General features: G+C 44.0%; 1 protein-coding gene across 9 annotated transcripts in view; it reads right to left on the reverse strand.

Moving 5' to 3' along the window:
- Nucleotides 1-25691, reverse strand: part of Ralgps1 (Ral GEF with PH domain and SH3 binding motif 1) — a 325831-nt gene that overhangs the window by 169010 nt on the left and 131130 nt on the right. For 8 of the 9 annotated variants that reach the window (XM_045148099.1, XM_045148126.1, XM_045148088.1 and 5 more), the window contains one exon: nucleotides 9339-9422. The exons of the other annotated variant lie outside the window; for it this stretch is intronic. In XM_045148099.1, the coding sequence (XP_045004034.1) occupies nucleotides 9339-9422 (84 nt within the window). The remainder of the gene's footprint in view (nucleotides 1-9338; nucleotides 9423-25691) is intronic. 9 annotated transcript variants of the gene reach the window in all.

Genomic DNA, 25691 nt, shown 5'->3' on the forward strand with positions numbered 1-25691 from the left:
AAGAGCACTGCAAGGAAACAGAGGGTCAGCCAAGAAATGCTGGGAAATGGTTAGCACTTCTTGTTTATGCTTCACTGCCATCACAACAGTGATGCCCAAAACAAGTGGCAAGGAGGTGGTGCATGGGACCCAGCAGGGGGACGTGTACAATGACAATGAAGGCAAGGTGTGAAAAGCTCTACAAGGGAAGAGACAGTGAATGATGGCCCTGAGTTAATACAGCAAGCTGGCTGTGCAATGAAATGTATTCTTCCAACTGAAATACTGTCACTGTTCAACAAGAAAACTAGGAAAGAAAATCCCAGGAGCAGAAATTTGCCTTTTCTATTATTAAGCAAGGGCATTATAGACATGTTTTCTCAATGTAATTATCAGTGGTTTCCTCCAGGGCGTGCCCGTGTTTCCATAGAATCACTTTTTCCAAGGAATTGCCAAAATTAAGTTCAGGCTCAAATGTTTACTAGTCACTTATGGAAGAAAGTTTTTTTTAGGCACAAAACTGTAATATCTAAAGCCTTATGCTGTTTTTGATATTTTTGGGTTTGTTTAAAAGTTTTTATTTATTTATTTGAGAGCGACAGACAGACAGAGAAAGAGGCAGAGAGAGAGAGAGAAAGAGAAAGAGAATGGGCGCGCCAGGGCTTCCAGCCACTGCAAATGAACTCCAGACGCGTGCACCCCCTTGTGCATCTGGCTAACATGGGTCCTGGAGAATCAAGCCTCGAACCGGGGTTCTTAGGCTTCACAGGCAAGCGCTTAACCACTAAGCCATCTCTCCAGCCCATAAAGCCTTATGTTATAATATGTACAGTTTTATGCCACATAATCTCAAGTGTGGTATTTTATATGTGCAACTTAGCAGATTTCTGCATGCCAAAACTCCACACACTTTCCTGGTGTGATTCTGGAAGGTGGCAAAGTCTACTATGGACCTGTGGTACACAATGTACAGAGGTATCTCTGAGACAATAGTCAACCCAGCAGCATTGTGTGAAGCCCCACAGTGTGCAGGCTCCAGGCACTGAGTCCACACCTGGCATGGTATGGAAGAAACCAAAGGAATCTTCTCGACATCTTGGAACTGAAAGGCAACTGTGATCATGGCTGGAGAAGTTCCAAACACATGAACATGGGAGAGGAGGGCAGGCCACAAAAGATGGAGAGACTTTGCACAGAAAGGCCAGACTGAGGCATAACTGTGTATGCCAGGACCTGAGACAGCTGAGTGGCTGACAAGGCTGCAGAGCTCTGTGGGCATAAGGGCAGATGCCTTTGTCCTGGCTCGGAGATAAGCAAATGAGATAAGGTACCACCCTATGCAGGGAGTTTCGGGTAGAGTGATAAAGGAGAGGCCTCTGCCAAGCAGGGGCACCCCTAGAATACTGAGGCAATGTTCCATGCAAGAGGCAGGCCTGGGGAGGGCTATGCAAAAGGAGATGTGGACAAGGGACAGGTAGGAAAGATTCAACAAAGGTAGCTGGAGCATAGTTTTGTACATTTTCTGTTTTCTTTTCTAACTACAGAAATTAATAGAAGGTTAATGCAGAAAACAAGGGAAGCAGGAAGAAGCACAAAAGACCAGAATCATTTGCAATCTCAGGCTGACAGACAGTGTGGTGTGTATCCTTATGGTCTTTTTTCCATACCTACCATCCATGGATGGCTTTCTCAATTTAGTTGGAAAACAGTAATCATATCACAAGAAGTTTCAAAAGTGCATAAATTGGGCTGGAGAGATGGTTAAGGTGTTTGCCTGCAAAGCCAAAAAAGGATCCTGGTTCAACTCTCCAGGACCCACATTAGCCAGACACACAAGGGGGTGCATGCATCTGGAGTTCATCTGCAGTGCCTGGAGGCCCTGGAGTGCCCATTCTCTCTCTCTCTCTCAATCTCTCTCTCTCTCTCTCTGTCTCTTTCTCTCTCTCCAATAAATAAATAAAATATAGTGAAAAAACAAAAAGTGCATAAATTATTCATCTGTAATTTTTTGCGGCTTCTAAGTATTTTGTCATAAAGATACATCCTTACTTCATAATCCTCTACTGTTGGGTGGATTATTTCTAATACAGTTGTAACAATGCTGTGGTGAACATCTTTATGCATATATATACATATATACTATGTTTTTACTACAAATGTGTGCATCTTTTTCAAAGGTACATATAAAGAACTTGACCTCCAAAAGGTGCTGTCTATTCATCAGCAAGTTTAAGTAGATCTGTGTTCTCACACATGGGTCAGATAGAACCAGTTATGACAATTCTTCTCTAACCCAATGTCTGTAGTCTTTCATGACCAGCAGGTAATTTTGTTTGTTTGTTTGTTTGTTTGTTTTGCATTTCTTAGCATTTTCTGTTCCAAACACTTGTAAGCCACTTACAGTATTCACCCTGTGAACTGCCTGTTCAGGTGCCTCACCCATTTTCCTACTGTGACATCTGTCCTCTTCCTAGTATTTTTTGATTAAAAAGTCTTTTATGTTTTAAAGAATGTACATTTTCCAAGTTTGTGGAGAAACTAGTACAATTATTACCTGTTTTAGGGAGTAGAAATAAGTCTATTTTGAAGAACAATTTGATGGTTACTTCCCAGATATTTAAGGCATATTCTCTTAAAAATGTTGACCTTATAAAAATATGGAAATATTTTTGGAAACACTATTAATATAAGTGAAAAAATTAAATGCTAATAAGGTATCGGTTGTATAAATTATGATCCTATCTCCTCTGTGGAAGGAAGTCACTAGGCTCAGCACTGAGCACAGTGGGCTAAATAGAGGGTTATGTGGCACCTTCATGAGGACCCAGTATCCACATAAGCTGATGTTCTATACAAATGTGCATGCATACAAACATACACATACGTCAGGAACATTTGTCTATTTGTCCCCATTTATTGACTCAATCACTTATTTATATCAGTATGGCCTCATGAATATTTTATGGTATTTTGGGTTATAATCCAATGTAATGTTATTTCTTTTGCTGTTCAAATTGTTCCCACTTTGGCCATTCATCACAAGGTTGCTCTGCCTCCCTCAGCCATAGCTCCACCAAGTTACTAGTTTGTTAGTTTATGCGCACTATAATATGTATTAATTCTGTATATTCCTTGCCTATTCCCACCATTTCTCTAAGAAAATTTGGTTCCCTGTACTAGATAATGGTATTATAAACTAAGATTAGCACCAAACAGGTGATGGGTATGCTTGTTAATAGCAGGGTATCAATGTTTCTTGGTGCTCTCAGTTGGCACAGCAGGGAAGTATGTGGGGGTACTAGTACATACATATACACATAGCTATAAATACATCTACATGTAATCATCTATATCTACATTAAGTTCATACTAATGTTGAATCCATTACCACAAAGATACTTCTAGCCTTTCCTCTTCCTTGTCCACCATAAAGAAACTATCCCTCAGGCTAGAGAGATGGCTTAGTGCTTAAGGCACTCACCTGCGAAGCTAAGGACCCAGGTTCAATTCTCCAGGTCCCATGTAAGTCAGATGCACATGGTGACGTATGCATCTGGAGTTCATTTGTAGTGGTTAGAGGCCCTGGTGTACCCATTTAAAAAGAGAGAAAGAGAGAGAAACTCTCTCTCTCACCCTCTGCCATCCGTAGTTCTGTTGTTCATTTCCAGCAAACACTTATTAGCACTGCTTCACAACTGTGGCCCAGCCCTCCTGGGAAAGAACTGGAAGACAAAATACAGTACTTCTGCACAGTTCTTTCTGTCTTCAGATTTATAGACTACAGTTACCTAGACAAGCAACTTTTTCCTTCACACACCTTAGAAAGGTTGCTTCATACATTTAAAATTGTATACGGAGTTATACATATATGAAGAGAGTCTTTTGTTCTGCATTCCTTTTTAGGACCTCTCTTCTTGGTGATATAAAGTTATGTGGGTTTTCACAAACTAGGTCAGGTCCCTATCATTACAATACCATATGGAATAGTTTTACCATCTCAAAAACAAAAAATCTGGCTGGGAATGCAACTCAGTGGTAAAGCACTTTGCCTAGCATGCGGAAAGCCCTGGGTTCAATCCCAAGCACTACACAAACAGCAGCAAAACCACCACTTGTGCTTCACATTTTCAACCTCCCATTACCTCAGAACCTTGGCCATCACTAATCTTTCTACTATCACTACATTTCTATCTTTTCCAGAATCTCGGGTGGGGAGCACAGACAGCGACTGAGTGCTGTGGTTGTTCCAGCACCATCTGTTGAATGAGTATCTTTTCTCCACTGACCATCTATCCATCTCTCTGAAAGACCAGTGAGTTCTAGTTGCGTCTGTGTTGTATTCCACTTATCTAAGTGCTCTTTTGCCAATATTGACTCCTCTGACTTAGGTCTTCTTTTCAGTATTTCACTGGTTATTCTAGGGTATTTAGGTTTTCCAAATAACCTTTACAATAAACAAGGCTGTTACTATTTACAAAACAGCTGTACAGGCCTCTGAATGAGACTGCACAGAATCTACAGGTCCAATAGGAAGAATTGACCTTTTGAGTCTTGATCCTTGAAGCTAGAATTTCTCTCTGGTTTTTATTTATTTATTTTTCTAAAATCTACTCTGATTACTTATACAACATTTTGTAGCTTTCTACATATAAACCACCTATTTTGTAAAATAAATACCCAAGTCTTGTTTTTGTTTTGGTGCTGTTACAATCAGTGATTTTGAATTCCAAATTCTAATTCTTCATTGGTGGTACATAGGAAAGCAACTGACTTATAGATTGACTTCATATCCTGCAACTCTGCTGTACCTGTCTATTAATTCCAGGAAGGTTTTAAAAATCCATCTATTTGGAATATTCTATAGACAGATACATCAACTATGACTAAAGATAGCTTGATTTCTTTCTCTCTGAGCTGAATGTCTTGTGTTTTCTTGTCTTACTCTACTAACCAGGATTTCTGTACCATGATGCACACAGCTGGTGAGAAAGCACATTCTTGTTGTAGTCCATATCTTGTGGGCTAAGTGTATGTATAGTAAGCATGGTTTTGGCTAAGGAATTTCTGTAGGTGCTCTCTATGAAGTTAAAAAGTACCCTTTATTTCTAATTTGCTGCTGCTACTGATGTGTATGTGTGGTGTTTTGCATGTATATATGCATATTCATATATGGGTGGGAACATATGTGTGAAGGGTGCACATGTACATGTGCTTGCACATATGAAGGCCAGAGGTCAATGGTGGGTGTCTTCCTCAACCACTATCTAGCTTATTTTTTTCATGTTCATGAAATTTATGAATCAATGTAGCACAATAATTTGTGTATGAACTTTCTCTTGTAGGATATCCTGTATAATTTGTTTAAAAACAAGAATAGAACAAGTGCAAGACATTATAAATTAACATAAATCACTAATGTGACTGGAATGTTTCTATATTTACTTTAATGCTATTGTTTTATTTTATAAGACCTGCCAATATATGCAGATGGCTCTTTCCATTAATTGTAATGCAGAGTTAAAGAGAGAGAAAACCAGGATATCTAAACATAGCACTAGGTTATACTTAACCTACTGGAATCTATTTCACTCTTTAAGCAAAAGTAACACAGGACAGTTTATCATCTTTTTTTCCATATACCTATGGTTGTAGATGAGTTTCCAGCTTATTTTTTTGAAACAGAGTCTCTTTCTGAGCCTAGAGCTCACCAATTCAGCTAGAATAGGTAGTCTTCAGCAAATCCCATGGATCCTTTCATCTTAACCTTCCCACGGCTGGGATTGCAGGCACGCACCACCACTTGAGTCCTGGAAAACTAAAGATCTAAGCTCAAGTCTTATGCTTGTACAGCAGCCCAGAGGTGTTTCTTTGGTTCCCCACACCCCCAGTCATGAATAAGTGTAGGACTTTGTCAAATGCCTTTTGAGGCCAACTTATTATGTTGATTTGATTTTTTTTCTTCAGCCTATTATTATGATTTATATTGGTTAATTTTTTAAATGTTGAAAAAGTCATGCATATTTGAAGTATTTCCTCTTTGTTCACAGTGCTTTGTAATACATGTAAAATATTATTGTTTGGTGGTACAGATAACACTACAGTTTGACTGTGCTTGAGTCCTCTTGCCCCTCAGCACTTCCATAAACTGACTGGAGAGGAGTGGGGTACATGTATATACTAGCCATGTCCCCTTTTATTTATTTATTGGCTTATGTGGGTACTGGCGAATTGAACCTGGGTTCTTAGGCTACGCAGGCAAGTGCCTTAACAGCTAAACCATCTTCCCAGTTCTCCGTGTCCACTTTTATGCCATGAAGGGCAACCAGAGAAAACCACTTACCTCATGCTCTGCTTCATCTGAGCCACTGCCACTGCCCAAGAGCCTTTCTTATTTCCAGTCAGCTCTCTCCCTTATCATGGAGTAAGTTTTTCAAGTTCTGTACCCCTTATTTCCTTTTGCCTCCTGCTCCCCAGAGAAAGTGAAGCCATGGGCCTTTGTACTATGCTTACAGACTGGCCTGCAGCTGTCTCCCTTCTGCCAGCACCTCACATCTGAGTTGCCCATGGGTCTCCACCTCATCTACCTTCTCTAGGACTTTACATAATCACATATTCCCCAGATCTCCCCACACTAGGCTTTTCCTGGCTCACTGGATCCTTCTATTCAAACCACAAACATCCTCAAGGCTCTGCCCACTTAAAGAAGAAATACACAACTACCTCCCTGGATTTCACTGACCCCTCCAACCACTCCTCCTTCCATCTTTGGAGCCACTGTTGCCAGGAACACCCACACCTGCTCTCTCCATCACCCAAGTCCTACCACTCCACTAGCTATATCCTGACAAAACTGCTTGGCTAAGGTCACTAGTATATCCTGTTGCCAAGTTCCATGGCTTTTTATCAGCCCTGTCCCAGGTGACTCTTGCTACAGTACTCCCTTAATTTTGAAGCACACTTTCAGATTCTGTACTTCCAGAATTTTCTTACTTCTCTTGGCTGCTCTTTCTTGGTCTCCGTGCAATTGCCCTCTGGCCTCTACCCATCACAAATGTCTCAGTTCTCACTTGGGCTGTTTCTCTAATTACCACTTCATCTTTTCCATAATTTCAACATTCTCAGGACACATTTCTGAGCTTCCAATCACTTAGGCCCCAGCCTCCCAGTTGGACTATACCCTTCCTTTTTATTAATATTTTATTTATTTATTTGCAAACAGAGAAAGATAGAAGAGAAACAGAGAAAATGAGCACATGAGGGCCTCCACCCACTGTAAACAAACTCCAGATGCATGCGCCTCTTTATGTGGGTGTTGGGGAACTGAACCTGGGTCATTAAGCTTTGCAGGCAAGTGCCTTGACCACTGAACCATCTCTCCAGCCCCTATACCCTTTCTTTTAACTTAAGAGTTTCTACCACTGTACTCCATTTTATAAGTTTAGCACAAATCATTTCCTATGTATCCAGTACTGGCCTGAACACTGTTGTTATTCTCAGCTGCAGATGAGGAAACTGAGGTTCTAAGAGCCGAATGGCCTGCTTACTCCTACCTAGAGTTCAAGGTGGTGTCCTGTCTTCACATGTGTCAGACCACTAGGAATGGACACCAGTGAGCTCATCCCAGAGAAAGCAGCCCCAATGGTGGATAATGTCTGGCCTCTGGCCAGTTTTCATGGCTATGTCCAGGAGTTGCTGGCCCTCAGAACAGCTTGCAGGCCTGCAGGAAGGCTGCCTCTTGGAGCATCTGTTTGAGAAAATATGACTTTACTTCTGCACCACTTGGTTGGTGCTAGACATAATGCCTTTGTTTGTAGAACAGGCTGTGCAGTCTGCCAAGCTGAGCGGGCACCATATGTGAAATAGATTACATCAGAGTCCCTGAAGGCCATCTTCAGGAGCTATGGTTGGTGAGAGGTGGGGACCAAGCTGCCGCCCAGCCAAAGTTTTGTGAAGGAAACTATGAATCTCTAATAGTTTCTGAGCATATGTTTGTTTTATGTAAGACTAAGCTCAGCTTAGATTTACAACAGAAAAAGAAAATAAGGAAAAGTCCTTAGAACTTCTCTGTTCAAAGCATTGCATAGCCCCTAGCCTAGAGAAAACTATGCCTTTCTTGGCTATGATTATGTCTCATTAAAGAACATCCATGCTAACCTCAGCCTTCATCTTGAGATTACAAGCTGATGCCTCTGGGAGGCTCCTACTGTCCCTGAGTGGATGCTGTGGTTGGAGAGGGAAGGGGAGGTTGAGAAACAATGATGTGCAGGGCCAGGCATTAGAGGAAAGGCACAGCTGGAGCCAAGGTCCCAAGGGAACATGGCCCCAGCACCCAGAGGGCCAGTTACACACATTATGCAACATTCAGGCCACTGTCCTCATTTAAAACCAGAAAAACAAGAAGGAAGAAGAAACACTGAGAACATTCCTATTTGGCTTGGTTTGTGCAAAAGGAGCCTTGCAGGGAGCATTCTACAGACACTGCTGTGGTCAAGAAGTTAGAAGTCTGGCCCCTCAGTTGGCCCAGACCATCATGTATTATTCCACTAAATGGGGATGCAGCTTTATGTATGTAGAGCAAAGGTTCTGGCTGGAGCAAGTCAGTATGCAATGGTGTGCAACCAGTGCAGCAGGTTTCAAAGAAGTTCAAGAAGTGTTTGCTTAGCATTTCATTCACTTGCTCTACCTGTGTTCACTCAGTCTGTCACAGACAGGCCTGATACTGGCAAGGTCATGCAAACACGATGATGAACAAGGCAGGCATGGTCCTAACAGAGTTCAGAGACTGGAAGGGAAGACAGAGCTCCAGTTACACAAGAAGGACCATGTGGAGAAAGACAAGGGGCAATGAGGGAGTGTTTGACAGGGTGACCTCAGACAGGCTAGGGACATGGGGAGAGCTCCTGAGGAAGGGTCATTCAGGCTAAGACCTAACGAAGAGTTGAATAAGGAGGGAAGTTCTGGGTCTAGAGCACAACACATGATGTGGGAGGGCACTGGTAAGACAGAAATATGGCATAGCAGGCAAGAGATGGCAGGCCAGGATGGTGGGACCTAAAGAAGGAGCATGAAGAAGGGTGAAGCTGAAGTGGTGGGCAGAGGCCAGATTATTCCATGGGACCCCATGAGTATACATGGAGGTACTCGAACCTTAGCTTACATGGACTAAAAGCACAGGAAAGGTATTTTCACCCACTCTGCAAACTGGACTGTGATGATCAGAGAGTGGATGATGGTGAGAGATACAGGCAGAGTACTGGGACCTAGGGCCAGGTGCTAGGGATTGGATCCTGGTAGGCTTTATCTGATTGGCCCAGTAGATTACCACCAGAACAGGGGTACATGCAAGGGGTGTTGCTTACCTGGTTGAACCTCCGGGTAAAGGCCACAACGTTAGGGGCAAGACTATGTTTCTCCTTCTTACTCCACCCACAGCTGGCTAGTTCCTAGGAAGCAGAGAGTCAATATCAACAGGGAGTCTCATAATAATACAAAACACACCAGGGTCTCTAAGTGGAAGGTGGGCATGGGGATGGCAGGGCTGAAGCCTTGGCTACACCTGCTTTCCCCAGGTAGGAGCAGAGTTTGGGTCTGCAGAGGAGGTACATGCAGGTACAGAGGAGAGGAGACATGGGATGCTCTTCCCCTTTACTCTCTCCATATTTCCCAGAATATCTGTGCCAAAAGCTTCTTAGTCACACCACTCCACTCTGCCAGCTTCTCGGCGATCAGAAGGCTTTCTTTACAGTGCAAATTATCTGAGTGGTGGGGGGGTGTAAATGTTTAAACCAGAAGAGTCCAATCTATCCTGTGACTCCTGGGCCCCAGGCTAACTTAAAATTAAAATCTAGCTGGGAATCTCAGATTTCATTGGCCACACAACATCCTCCATTTCTAGAGTCAGACAAAGCCAAGCCCACTACAACCAAAGAAGCTTCTGGGATTACCCTGCAACTCCTTCCTAAAGCTGGCTCCTCCCATCTCTCACAAAACCAAAGGGCAGAAAGGAAGGATAACAGAGTACTGTTAGCATCTTGCCTAAGCATGTGTCTCTACTTCCATAAGCAAACATAGCATCATAATTTGATGAGTCAAAGTAACTCTGATTTAGCTATCATTAAGGCTATCTATCTGGAGATACGGGAGGATATAAAAGGACGAAGGCAAAGGCATATATAAAGGCTCAACATTCCTTGTGTGCATTGGGGAACCCTGCCAGAGAAGGAAAAAAAGGTGTTAAGAGATAACATTCTCTACTCTTTGTTAACTCATACTGGGCCTCAGCATAATTAGCATTTTTTGGCTATATATCTGGAACATTATATATTTAAATGAGACACAAAGAAAGGGATAGAGAGTGGCACACCAGGGTGTCTTGCCACTGCAAAGGATCTCTAGATCCATGTGACTACACTTTGTATATCTGATTTTAAGTGGTAACTGGGTAACTGAACCTGAGCCAACTGAGCCATCTCCACAGTCCCACCCTGGAACATTTTAAGGAGCTTTAGTGAGAGTCAGCTGCCCACAAGCTGGAACAAGCATAGATCAAGGAAGCTGGGGACCAGGGACAGTGGGGCTAACCAAAGATATAACTTTCTGGCTGAACAGTTATGTTTGAAGTGCTAGGCCCAACAAATCATGTTAGGACCCAATAATGACTCCCAGCCAGGCACATACAGGAAGCTGGCTGCCGGTAGTAGGCAGCGGCTGTAAGACAAACCTTTTGGACACAAAGACACATGAAAATCAACCAGGTGCTGAAACATACCTCTTCCTGGCTGCCTCATGCCTATAAATGGCCACTGTCCTCTGTCACCCCCATCAGAGGACAAAATAAGGCTGGACCCTGTCAAGTCCTTCACAATTTCATAACTCAGAGCCCCATATCTGTAGATAATGATATCAACTAATGATACCACCAAACAAGAATCCCCTCTGTGGTAAGCCTGGGGCAGACACTCCCCATGCTTTCTCATATGGTTCTCACCACATCCATTGAACAAGCTGGAGCAGTGCTCAGTGTTAACTGAATCAAATGAATACTGTGACTCTGCTTCTCAGAAGCCTACATGGATCTCTCAAAAGTGTCAAGTTTACCCATTATCTGTGATTCTCCTTGTTCTGAAAATGAAAATGTATATGTTTGTTCCCTGCTACACACACACACACACACACACACACACACACACACACACACACATTACGCGTATACTTGAGTCATTGTGCAGATGTGTATTACTGACCTGTTAGTTGGTTTATCAAAACAAAGGCCTCTAGGAATGCCAATGTTTGTGCTGAAAAGCCATGAGCTATAACCAAATATAACCCCAGCCCATGAAACTGATGTCCACAGACTGAAACTGTTTGTTGCCCAGTTTCTGAAAGATAGTTGTAGTTGTTTCCTCAATGGAGAGGTGCATAAGTGCGTGCGTTTCTGCATCACGACAATTTGGGAAGGCCACTAGAAAGGAAACAGTGTGGACACACAGACCCAGGTCAGATCCTGGCTGTCCACACTCCAGCAGGTGACACTGACCTCAGAACTTCCACATTCTCCATCAGAAACTGAAATATTCCAAACCTCACACACGCAGACATTTGGCACAGGCATCTCCCCCATCTGGAGGGTCACACTGCAGAGTTCAGCCTCAGCTCAAATGCTAAGTGCCTCCATTTCTTTTCCATTCTAACCTCCCACTACTATCTTGAACTATTGAAACTTGTTGCTATTTTCTTCGGTTTCATCAAAGTCATGATTCAAGAGCCAAAACAGGTGCTTTGTTCATCTAAATATTTATGTATCTTAATTCTAACATATCTGATTTTTTAAAAAATGTTTATAAGGTCCTGATTCAAGCACTACACTTTGGGTATTTGACACACTGACAGTATACAAGGTACCTTGTGAATTAGGAAATGAGTTACATTTCAAAGAAAAACTTCAGCAGTGTGGAAGACTGTGTCTGAGAGGTACTTTGATACCATGGTGATGAGTTTGAGAGGCACTTTGATACCACAGTGAAGAAAAGCAATTGCTGTGAAGAGGCCTGGCTCTAAATCCCAGCACTGTGCCCTGTCATGGGGGACCTGGGCATCAGTTCCATCATTGAGGACAGTAAGGATGCTGAAGATTCTGGGGAGGCAGCAGGAACAGGAGGAGTCTGGAGAAATACATGGGCATGCAGCCTGGTGCACAGCAGGTACTCCTCAGCATCTTTTGAGTGAATGAGGTCTAAGAGCTCCACAGGGCTGGAACCTCCCAACCTCAGCACAGAAAAAATTATCAAGATGTCAGAAGAAATCAGACCATTCTATCTGCACTAAGCCATGCTCTGGACCCAACCTCTTTGGCACTGTTCCCCTTCTGTGTTTGGCCTTACCGGATTACACGAGATTCCATCTGTGTGAAGTGAGGTTGGAAAATGTGAAGTAATCGAACAAAACTCTTCCAGTCACTAATGCCTAAAAGAAGTCCATGCTATGGAACTGATTTGATTGAAATTAAGTTAACACTGACCAGAGCAGACAAGGCTGACTCCAGAAGGGAGACAGGGGTTTGGGCTGAGGCCAGGAAGGCCCAGCGGCTCTGCATCCTGGGTGAGCCCAGGCTGCACACGACCCCCAAGGCGCTGGGCTCACAAACTGCACATTTGGAGCCCTGGGCTGAGGCTGAGGGGACATGAAAGGAGACTAGGAAGCAGCACAGATGCCCTGAGTACAGCACAGAAAACAAGCTGTGAGAAGCAAACCTCTGCACTAAACTCACAATTCTTCCTGTTTACTTTGCTGTCCTCTGCTTCCCTCCTCTGGACCCACACTCTCCTGCCTATTCCACCACTCAGCCTTCCCAAAGGCCTTGCCAACCTCCTCTTCTCCAGTTACCCTTCCTGCCACAGGTTGGTGTGCAAAAGCCTTTCCCACTATCAGACTCCTGTCTACCCCTACCCCACCCCAGTCTCCTCCAGCCCCTACTTTCCTTTTCTTCCTCCATGGGGGAATTTCTTGAACCTTCTTCCCTCTCCTACTTGCCACTTCCTTCATAGCCCCTTGCTCTCTTACAACTAACTGCCTTTTCCTCTAGTGATTATCAACTGAGTGGGACAAAGCAGCCCTGAACAGCCCTCCCTCTGGATTCTTCTGCAAGGCCTATGGCCTGTCCTTGCTCTGCATTCTCCTGGCTGTCCTCCCAGCCAGGCCCTTGTTTTCAGTTCCATCTTCTAATTGTTCTTTTCTCTTAAAAAATTATTTATTTGCATGTGGGGGGCATACCAGGGTCTCTTGCCACTGCAAACAAATTAGACAAATGTGCCACTTTGTATCTGGCTTTACATGTTTGCTGGAAACTTGAACCACAGGCCATCAGGCTTTACAAGAGAGAACCTCTAACTGCTAATCCATCTCCCCAGCCGCCAACTGCTTTTTGATGACACAGACCCCCACCCCACGCCCCCCAGCCCTGCCTGGATAGTGTCTGTGTCACCTGGAGAACACACATGAGTCATGGTTTTAGTAGAGTAGCCCTGTGCTGCCCGTGTTCCCATCCCAAGCTCCAACCAGCATTCCAAGTACTTGCTGGCCACACCTCCCTTGCCACCCTACAGACACCTCAAATTCAGCAGGCCCAGAATCAAAGGGTGTCTTCACAGCTGCATTCAATAAAAACTCATAGGAACATGGAATTCAGACAGTCACTTTGTCAAAGGTGAATGTTTATTACCAGACATTGTCTATGGAAAAATCTCTCTCACTGACACAAAAACACTTTCCTCTTAACATTTCCCTCCCAACCTGCATGCATTCTTAGGTGATAGCAGAGTCAACACTGGTCTTAGCTCACCCTGTGCAGCTCTCAAGTCCCCACAGTCAGTGATTCCTCTGCCAGCTGCTAGCTTTGCGCTTAGGAGTCTGGGATCCTTAACATGGCCCAAGAAAGGCTTGACCCTGACTTTTTCTGGACCCAATGAGAAAAGCCCTGGAAGTGGAGGCCTGGGGAGTGGCAACATCTTCTGTAAAATAAAACACCATGGTATTCAGGCCACCTGGCTATATGAGAAGCTGGCACCAGCATATGACCTTCCACATGTGGGCTTAATTTTTACTATTGTCTTCTTCAAATCACATTTACTAAATATATTCACATGGAAACACATCTCCTTAAGAAAGAGTCAATGAATCAGACCTCTGGGGCCACCAGGCTGGCACTGCCACGTGCACCACATCACCATTGTACTCCTCGCTAAGCTTTTCCTGCCACCTCCCATCTCATCTTTGAATAGGAGGAAAAGAAACAACAAAAACAAGGGGAAAGAACTGCTGATTTACTTATGAACAACCTTCAGAAGAGCTGGTGGGGCAAAAACATTCAGTTGAAGGAGCTCTAAAAACTCCATAGGCAGAGGTGACTACTAAAGTGGGAGCAGGTAGTACCAGTGTGGGAGTGGGGTGAGGTGCTGGTCTGAGGAAGAAGTAAGGCATCTCAGACCCAACTTCTGGTGACAGGGTAAGAACAGCCTCAGGAGACATGGAAACAATAGAGGGGCCAATATGTCACTCTAGAACCTGCAGGCCACAGGAAGCCATCACAGCCAAGCTATGAAAGGGAAGGAGCCTGGGTCTGTAGAAACAGGAGTGATGGTGCTCCTGTGGGAGCCTCACACTGGGGCCAGGCAGAGGACTGGTTCTGGTCTCCAGGGAAAACGCTGAGGACACAAGCATACAGAAAGGCCAGAAAACACAGTAGCTGGGGAGTCAGATGTTACTGGTCAACACACACTAGCTCTGTGGCCCAGAACAAGTCACTAACTCCGTGCTTGACCTTATTCATCTAAAAACCATCCCTGAAATATATGGCCATACCACTCTGAATATGCCCAATCTTGTCTGAAAAACAGCTCAGAAAACAGTACCCTCTTGCTAGAGTGGTCCTTAGTCATAAGCACTAGATGAGCTGACATTATTTTTAAGTGTCAGCACTATTAACATGTTGGCTAAATTAATAAGACAATGCTCATGGGGAAAGGAGCACTAAGGAGGTACAAGAGCTAACCCCCTAGGACAGCCTGGAGTCTGAATGGGGCACCAGGACTCCCCAGTGCCTGAAAAGAGGGCCACAGCCAGACAGAGCATCTATAAAACTTATTATCCACTACATGTCAGGAACTGTGCTAAAGGCTTCCCATGTGTCGTTTCCCTGCATCCCACAGAACCCTCCTCATTGCTCTGATCTCCAACTTCTAAGGGAAAACACAGCAACAAGTAAAATTAGTAGTAACTAATCTGCCCAGGCCACCAAGGTAATTAATGGTTAGGGTAGCAGGAGCCCATCCTCACTCAATCCAGGCCAGGGCTACAAGCCTCCACTGGGGCTCCAGCAGGCCTGCTCTAAGTCACTCCCTATTGCATAGGACAGTCACTCCAGACGGTGTCTTTCCCTAGCAACTTTGTTTTATAAAACAAAAGTGTGCTGCATTTTGAGTGCAAATGCTGAGGGTTAACCATAGAGGTGAAGACCCACCCTGAATGTGGACAGCACCATCCCATAGGCCATGGTCTAAGACTAAATGGAAAGGGAAAAGGAGAAGGCCTTCCCCTCTCCTCTCTCTGCTTCTGAGCTGGTGCCATGGATGGAGCCACTCCTACAGTGCCTTCCCCATCGTGGTAGACTGCATTCCTCTGAGCTATGGTCAACAGTAAACCCTTCCTCCTTTATGTTGCTTTTTGTCTGTTATTTAGTCACAGCAATGAGAAAATAACTAGCACTTTAGAGCAGGACAGCATCTACTGAACCATTAAGCACACATATCACAAATGAGCTCCAAACTCTGTCCTCAGGCTTTAGCTCAACATGACTCCCCTGTTTGACAGCCCACTTAGTCCAGACCTGAGTTTTGCACCTTGAACTTCCTCTGTAACTGGGTTATGTTACTCTCATATCTAACCACCTGCAATGACTCTCTGCATCTGGATCATCTCTATCACACCTGCCAGGGTTCAGAGAACACCACAGAGGAAGTGGCACCTTCTGTAGAGCTTCTGAAACACACACACATACACACACACATGTGAAATGGAGTGAGAAATGAGTTCAAGTTAGCAATCAAGATGGAAGATGGGAACCTGTCATCAATGGCCAAGTCCACCAAGTAGAATCAATTGTACTTGGTGAGTTAAAGTCAACAAAATTGTCATAGCTTGTGAATTCACTGTTATCAAATAAATTCTGACATTATAGAAAGATATAACTATGCTCATCTGTTTCTGACAAAGTAGTCACAACAAAGTACTAGTCAAGAAGAGATCTGCAAGGCAACACCCAAGCAGGGGCTTCTGAGGGCTCCTGCCAGAGTCAGGACTAGCTCAAGAATTTTCCAGGTCAGAAGGGGCATGAGCCTCTGGCTGTACAGGCTGAGCATGTAGGGTGGAGAGCTAACAGTGCTCCCAGAAGCAGAGGTTCAGGACACATAGCAATGTTTACTGTGTGCCAAAGGGCAAAGGCATATGTGGTACCTAATGGATCCACTCAGTGACATGTCTAGAACTATCTCCACCTGGTAGATGAGGCTCTGAGGCTCACTTGTAGGAGGTGGAGCTGGGATCCAAATTCCATTTTGATTCTATAGCCCAAGCTCTGTTGGATCCAGAGAAGTCAAAGCTTATAATACCATGGGAAACAAAGGGGCTCCCGGGTTCTTTTAGGTGACAAATGCACCAGTCTGTGGACATGCTCATCAAGAGGAATATTCACAAGGTCCTTTGAAGGATCCTATAGTACTGTGGGGATACATCCAGGGCTACAGGTTCTCCCGAGGTAAACTCTACAGTTCTAGCAGACTCTAATGGTTCCTAACAAAACATGAATGCTTTACTTGTGTGTGTTTCATTGTCCACACAATTAAATACTTGCTATCACCCTCAGTGGCACTGTTAGTCAAAGGTGAAAGAGCAATTAGTCCCCAACTAAGAATCATTTTCCAAAGGAAGATACTGATTCTGCCTGTCACCTGTCCCTGTAACAAACCCCAAACCACTAACAGCCGCTGCTACTAAATTCAAAACAGATAACATGTTTAAGTGGCCTATGTATGCCACATGGCTACCTTCACTTCCAGGATGCCGGACAAAGATGGAAAAATCCAAAAGAAAAAGAAACCCAAGCCAGCAGAGAGAATGGGAATAGAGGGGTTCTGACCTCCAATAAGATCTCATAAAGTTTCTGGAAATTAGAGTGGTTTCTGACTTACTGGAAGCAGGAAGCCTAACATTAGGCTATGTCAGGAGGAGCTGCAGAAGTTGTAGAGTCAGCCCCTGGGGTGGGGTGGGGTGGGGCAGGGGCTCTTGGCTCTGAGTCATCAGGAACAGGAGCACAGAAGCAAGGCAAGAGACAGGAAGGAGCTCAGGCAGAAGGCCTCAAGCAGCTCCCCCAGGACAAAACAAGACAGGAGAGTACAGGCTTCTCACTGACACCCCAGAATAAAGACCCCTCTTAGTGGCATTTAGCGGTCTCTGCAAGCCTGTTGTTCCATCCTCCTTGTAGTATGAGCATACCATTGTGTCCTGCCCTGGCCACTCAGGAGAAAGACTAGGAGGGAAAAGACAGGAACAACTACAAATCACTAGCCATCGAGTGGAACCAGCACAATGAAGCCAAATTGCAATTTAACACAGAAACTATGCTGGGGTGGTAGAGAGGAGAGAGAGAGGGATTCGGAGATAAAAACTGGGCAATAAGTGCCTGGAAGATGGCCTGGTGAGCAAAGTGCTTGACATACAAATATGAGGACTTGAATTCAGATCCCTAGTACCCATGTAACAGCCAACTGTGGTGGTGTACACCCGTAAACCAGGGCTGGGGAGATGGAATCCCTAGGGCTTACTGGTCAGCCTAGCCTAATTGGTGAGCTCTAGGCCATAAGAGACCCTGTCTCAAAAGAAGTAGACCGTATACCTGAAGGTAAGACCCAAGACTATTTTCTGGCCTCCACATGCACCCACACTCATACAAACATGTATACACATACCACACAGCACATACACATAAAAGAAAACTTAAAAAAACACTTCCTCTAATATGAAGCTACAGACTAAAAAAATGCATGTATCTGATAAAATGAAAAGACATAAAGTATATAACAAATTGCTACAACTCAATATGGTAAGAAGACAGTTCAATTTTCTTTTAAAAGTGGACAAAAGATTTGTTGAGATCCTTTCTCAAAGAGAATGCATGGAGACACATCATTAGTCAGCAAGTAACACAAGGTCAGCCACGTGTTTACCTGCTGCAGCCATTTGGTAAGGCAGGTGGGAGCCAGTGGACCCAGTGGTTAAGTACCCAGTGGTAGGTATGTGCTAGTGAAGACTGTCCAAATGTGAATATGCTCATGACAGCTTCAGTCTCTATTTCCTCAATGTCCATCAACTGGTGAGGGAATAAACAAATCCTGATATACATCCAATACCCAAAAACTACTTAGCAACAAAAAGAAGTGGAAAGAAAAAAGAAGCAGAGAACCACACATCAATACAATGTCAAAAGCTCTGTGCTAAGTGGAAGAGAGTAATATAAAAGTATTGAGGGCTGAAGAGATGGCTCAGAGGTCAAAGGCACTTGGTAGCAAAGCCTGATGGCCTGGGTTTGACTGCCCAGTACCCACATAAAGCAGACGCTCTAAGTGGCATGTGTGTCTGGCATTAATGCAGTGGCAGAAAGCTCTGGTGCACCCATTCTCACTCTCTGTGTTTGTCTCTTTCTCTCAACAAAAACAACAAAACTTTTTTAAAAAAAGTATTGAGTGATTTCATTTAATGAAATTCTGAAAGGTAAAATCTACAGGGATGGAAATTAGATTGCTGGCTGCAAGGACAGGAGAGGAGGAAAACTGACTGTGAAGGAACATGAGGGAACATTTGGGGTGACAGACAAGGTCTTTTGATTGTGATTACTACAGCTATGTGACAGCATTCATTTTTTGAAATTCATAGAACTGTCCATGCTACTGGATGGAATTAAACTTTAGTCAGTAGGACTGAAAAGAAGAGTCAGCCACAGGGGAGCACCAAGAAGTCAGTCCCATGATGATGGCTCTGCAAGAAGACTGAAGACCAGCTGATAAAACAGGCGCAGGATGAAGGGCTTCTGGAGGGGGAGAAGATAAGAGCAACTAAAATATGACAGGAATGAAAACAGAAAGCTTGAATGCATGCGAGGTCTTGACAAAGACAAATGACAACAGAGAAAGGTGACTATAATCTATAGAAGTTTAAAACAAGGAACTCTTCTGTATATATATTTAAATATTATATGCTTTAAAGTAGTATTTTTTATATACTGATGTAGTATATAGCTAAACGTTATATATTTTAATATTCATACAATGACATTATTACATATATATCTCCACTATCCAGAAATTGATAGACTGAAAGAAGAGACCATATAGGTCCTGACGTATCACCTAGTCTTTTTGGAATGACCCCAGGTTGTTAGAGGAAACACAACCCTGGCCCCATAGTCCATCGGGTACTACTAACTGGATGATGTTGGTTGGATTTCCACTTTCAGGGTCCGCCTAAGGCAAATAACTACTGCTAGCTTTTATTAAAAGCAGCTGGAACAACTCACAAAAAGAGCATGGAAAGGGTCATGAGAACCCACCTGAGACATCAGGTGCCCCCTGTGCCAGCTGTATGCGATGACAAACAAGGAACCATGGCCTCAGGTGGGACTAGAGTATATAGAAGGTACAGTGAGCCCCATCGAAGTGCTTTAGGGTCTCCATGCTCTGTAATTAAGCCCTTACCCTGAGACTGAAGGAAGAGCATCAGTGGGGGTAATCCCTGATACACTGAACCCCACCTAGTCAGCCAGGGGAGGCCATCATCCAGGAAAGGAAGAAACTTCTCATTGGTGAGATACTCTAGGATCCACATGCTCTGTAAGTAAGCCTTCACTCTGAGGCTGAGGGAGGAGCATTCAAGGAGTAATCTTGTCTTAGGGAACTACCAAAGCAGCCTATAAATAACTCCTGATCCTGCTCTGCAAGTAACACCAATCAACTCACTGGTTCACTGTACTGGTTTTGGTGCAACTGTACTTTGGTCTGCCGTCTGAGCCCTATCTGGGGTGAAGATGTGTGTTTGCATCTGCCCAGCAGAGAAGCTTCCTGTGACAAAGTATACAGTGTCAGAATGTGAATTCATGACAGGAGGTGGGAAATGTAGGAGGAGAAAAAAAGCAAAGGAATCAAGAGAAGAGACAGCCAGGTGTGGTGGCGCACACCTTTAATCCCAGCACTAGGGCGACAAGGCAGAGCTAGGAGGATCACTGTGAGTTCAAGGCCACCCTGAGACTGCACAGTGAATTCCAAGTCAGCCTGAGCTAGAGTGAGACCCTACCTCGAAAAACCAAAAAATAAAAATAAAAATAAAAAAGACCAGTCTGTTGGGCTTGCCTCAAAAAAATTATAAAAATAAAAGAGTCAAATGTTAATAAAAATTTAATAAATAAATAAATAAAATAAAAGAGTCTGAAGAGACAAGACATTGATGAAACAAGAAAAGAAGACTCTGGGCTAGAGAGATGGCTTAGCAGTTAAGCGCTTGGCTATGAAGCCTAAGGACCCTTTGAGGCTCAATTCCCCAGAACCCACGTAAGCCAGATGCACAAGGGGGCTCATGAGTCTGGAGTTCATTTGCAGTAGCTGGAGGCCCTGGCACGCCCATTCTCTCCCCCTCTCTCTCTGCCTCTTTCTCTCTGTCTGTCACTCTCAAATAAATAAATAAAAATGAATTAAAAATAAAAAAAAAAAACAAAAGAGAACTCAAGCCAGGCATGGTGGCGCACACCTTTTATCCCAGCACTCAGGAAGCAGAGGTAAGAGGATCACCATGAGTTTGAGGCCACCCTGACACTGACTTCAGCTTAGCCTGGACTAGAGCGAGACCCTACCTCAAAAAAAAAAAAAAAAAAGAAAGAAAGAAAGAGAGAGAGAGGAGGAAAGAAAAAGAAATAGAGATCTCAGGGAATAAATAAAACCCCAAAGGAGTAAGTAGAAAGTTAGTTCAAAATCCAGTTAAAGAGGTATTTTTTAAAATTATGAGTTTTCTTCATATACTGTTCTGTACTTTGAAAAAATTTTAGTACATGACATTTTACACATTACAACCCTTCCAAAATTAAGTTTTAACAGTTGGGTAAGAATTCCAAAATATATAAAACTTTTACAAAGTCATAACCTACTTATAACATGTCAGTGCCGACATTTATAAGTGACGGGCAAGTTTCCATATGACCATGAGATGCACTACACCTTCTGATGAGGAATCATTTGACAACCATGACCAGCTGGCCATGGGAAATACTGTGTCCTATGGAGAGCGCCACTAAGGCTAACAAGTGTGTAGAAGTCATGTAGCATGCACGGAAGCAAGCAACTGACTAGGGATCCAGAAAAGGCTCATGGGGTGTAACTGTCCGGGACTTCCCTAACCCTTCCCGGAACAAAACCAGCTGCTGTGGGACATGCATGGAAAGGGAAAGGGACAGAGGGAGGAGAAAGGAGGTAGGCACAGGGCAAAGAAGAAGGAAGGGAGGGAGGGAGGGAAGGAAGAAAAGAGAAAAGGAGGGACAGTGAGGGAGAGAGGGAAGAATTCAGGGATAGAGAGGGAAAAGGGATATCCAAGTTCCAGATACTGTGATGGAGAGGTCTCTAAACTTGAGGATCCTGTGTCTTCTGGAGACAGGGGAGACAGGAATGGATGCAGGTTGCTGGAACTCAGGGCAATAAAGAAACTATCTTTATTTTCCAAGGCTGATGTCCATCCTAAAAGACCCTCCCTAGATCCATCTCCTGTGCAGCTGTAAGGAAGTGGAGATGGCTTCAGCTGTCTCTTGGATAATGATGACAATGGTGGTAGTAAAGATGATGATGATGGGAAAAAGGAAAGGAGGAGAAGGAATGATCTGAAGGAAGAGAAAGAAAAGGAAGGGATAGTGGTGATGGACAGTTTGTAAGGCACCTCAACATTCACATTCTGCAATTAGGGCAGGTCTGAGAAACACAGAAAACATTCTTGCTTCCATGGAAGACATGTTCTACAGGAGGGGAGAGAGATTTGTACTAAGTCAAAGGATGATAAATTATTTGGAGCAACATGAATCAGGATGGAAGAGAAGAACATCTGGACAGGCTGTCTCCAGGGGTCTGCCTGGTAAATTGGCCTGAGGTAGTGATTGGAAAAAGGGACATGCCCTGAAACTGTGTGGCAGAAGAGGGTCCAGGCAGCAGGAAGGGCACATGTGAAGGCTGGGTCAGGATTACCATGACATGACTGAGAACAGCAAAGGGTCCATATGACTGAAGAAGGCAGCACTGAGGAGAATGGAGGAAGAAGGGTCGCGGGAAAGGAGAGCTGCAAGGCCAGGCAAGCACTGAATTATTGTTTTCGTGAGATGGGAAAGCAAGAGATCCCTGAAGGCTGGCCAGAGTGTTAGGTGAGCCTGACTGCCCTGATAACGAGAACACGAGTAGCAGATAGCCCCAAACCCACAAGCCACTTCTGCTGTGCTCACCTCTAGCTGGTGACTGCAAGGGGTACCCACATGGTAAGAGCAACTCATCAGTCATTTGAAACACCTGCTGGAGTCTGAGGACAGAGAAAGGGAGGAGGTAGGGCCCAGGAGGAATGAACATGCCAGGCTCCCCAAGGCCTCAGAATCCATGCCAAGCATACTCCACAGGATGAGAGGACAGCCAATAGAAACAAAGTCAAATGTATGCATGGAGGGATCACTGAATGAGCAGAAGTAATCCATCTCTCTTGCCTTTCAGCCATGTTCATTCCTATAGAATAACAACTCATTCACAGCCACTACTGTTTCATTAAATCCTCAAATGACTGCCTTCTTAGAGAACATGTACTAGACTTAGGGTCATGAAGATGATGCAGAATTCCAAAACATCCCCCTCTCCAGCCCTAGTCCTTGTAGCTCTGCACAATTACATCCAGCTGTTGCAGCCAAGTAGGAGCCAAGAGCAACCCTGTGAGCCCTCTCCCACCCACGTGACAGAGCATGGGCCCCAGTTAACAGAATGGAGCAGCCGCCAGCAGCTCAGCTCCACAAGATTAACAAGCTGACTGAGGTCCACAGGGCCACATGCCCAACTTTCACCCTGCCACTGGAGACTGTGCTCAACTCCCTGTCTCCATATTCTTAGGAGATTTGTTTTTCCTCCAAAATGCATCATTCAAACAGTCTCTTTTGTTAAAAAAAAATACACTTCATTTTCCTGATGATGGACCTAGTATGTGTTTATCATAGGAAACCTAAAAATACAGAAAACTCACTGAAGAAAATGAAATAATCACTGGTGGTCTGAATTGATGATTGTAATGATAATAATGTGTGCTAGGCATTCTCACTTCACACTTTTATCCCCTGCTCACACAACAATCCTGTGCCCCTCTTCACAGATGAAAAGAACTGAGTTGGCGAAGTGAAACTTGTTCAAACCTCCATATGTGGTTGACGTAAGAGTCAGGATTAAACAAGATAGTTGGTCTCCGGAGCCACAGGGTGCCTTGTATCCAGTTGTGGGCACAAACACATGCACGGGAGCACACACCTGCTCTTCTCAAATGAACGCCTAGTGCATCTATGCTTATTATCTACTTAAAAAAATTTTTTTTGTTCATCCTTATTTATTTGAGAGTGACACAGAGCGAGAAAGAGGCAGAGAGAGAGAGAGAGAGAGAGAGAGAGAGAGAGAGAGAGAATGGGCGCGCCAGGGCTTCCAGCCACTGCAAACGAACTCCAGACACCCGAGCCCCCTTGTGCATCTGGCTAACATGGGTACTGGGGAACCGAGCCTCGAACCAGGGTCCTTAGGCTTCACAGGCAAGCACTTAACTGCTAAGCCATCTCTCCAGTCCCTTACTATCTACTTTTTTCTTAAGACATTATAGACACTTTCTCATATCTGCCCATTCCTCCTTTTCAGAGCTTCTGATGCTGTGTGATACCCTAATTTATTACATTCATCTCCTTTTGTCTTTCTTCTGAGCTTTAGGGGGAAATGTTAGCTTGTCTCTTAATTCATTATGCAATATCTAATTTACTTCTATTTTCAGTGCAGGTTTTTTAGTGTATGTAGTATGTGATACATGTTTGTGTGTGTGGTGAATGAGCATGTGTATGTAGACATACATACCCATACACATGTATATTGAGGCTAGTGGAGGAGCACATCAGTAGCCTTCTCTATTTATTGTCTTACTTCCTTGAAACAGGGTCTCACTAAACCTGGAACTCACCTTTTTTTTTTTTTTTTTTTTTTTTTTTTTGCTAAACTGGGTGACAAGCAAGCCCCAGTGATCTTCCTATTTCTATCCCTATCAGAGCTGGGTTACAGGCATGCACTGCCATGCCCAGCTTTCTATGTTGGTGCTGGGGATCAAATTCAGGTTTTCATGCTTGCACAGCAAGCGCTTTTGCCCACTGAACCATTTCTCTAGCCCCAACTCTTTCCTGACCTAGATCTTTGTATTCTATAGGAACTGAACATCACAGGGACTACCAAATGAAACTTCTGGAAGCACATGCTGACCTATTCTTTGTATGGCCTTCTATATTGGACCAGCTGCTACTTTCTTATGTTAGTAAGTATGTAAAAGAAAACAAGGTGTGAAAAAAAAAGACTTAATCCAAAGTTCCAGGGCCATGTGATTTTACAAGTGAATTCTCTGAACCTTTTAAAGAACATATGCTCATGCTAATTTATTCCAGAGCACAAAAAGATATGGACAGAATCTCCAAGCCTAAAAATCTGTCTCAGAAATGCAAGAAACAGCTGATGTTAACCACGAAGCACGTTCAAAGAAGTAAAACAGTGACATGATCCTCTCAAAAGACATGGAAAAGGGAATTAACAAAATGTGGTATTCATTTGAGAATTTAAGAAGAAAAAAGAGAACTCTTTAGAAGCTTAGTGATAACTATCTCAAACCAATAGCCAACACTGTGCAGCTAAAAGAAAGTGCAGGAAATGCTTTCTCAGCCACTTCCTGCTGGGACCACAGAGCACAGAAGGGACCAAGACACCACAGCAGACTCGCCCCAAGGTTCTGTGGGAGCATGAAGTCAGGCTGGGGGCAATCAAGAGCTGGGGCTCGTGGGTACAGTTTTGTACATGGAGATAACCTGGATGAGACATCTGAAGAGGCAGCAAGCATGAAAGCCACAGAAAACCACAGAACACAGTGGAAGGCTAGGGACAGACCACCAGGGCACACTTAGGTTCCAGAGACAGACAGAGGAGAATGAAAAGAAGGGAAGGAGGGAAAGAAGTGGGAAAGACCAAAGGGAGAAGTAGAAAGGGAGGCCAGTGGGCGAAGAGATTTACCTAATCCATTTTATAGGTGAGCGTACTGAGGCTAATGGAGATTAATTTATGCAAATCCATCAAAGCAGTAAGTGGCAGACACCAGTGTTTATACCCAGGCTGAGCTGGAATTCACTATGTAGCCTCAGTGTGGCCTTGAACTCACAGTGATCCTCCTACTTCTGCCTCCCGAGTGCTGGGATTAAAGGCTTGTGCCACCATGCCCAGCTGCATGAACCCTTTTCTGGAGAGACACCAGTAAGCACATGCTCTCTCCAGGCAAGACACCAACAACAGACCAAAGTAGGGTTCCAACCTGGTGAGCCAATGAGT

The sequence above is a fragment of the Jaculus jaculus genome, chromosome 1 (genome assembly GCF_020740685.1).
Source record: "Jaculus jaculus isolate mJacJac1 chromosome 1, mJacJac1.mat.Y.cur, whole genome shotgun sequence".
NCBI lineage: Eukaryota > Metazoa > Chordata > Mammalia > Rodentia > Dipodidae > Jaculus > Jaculus jaculus.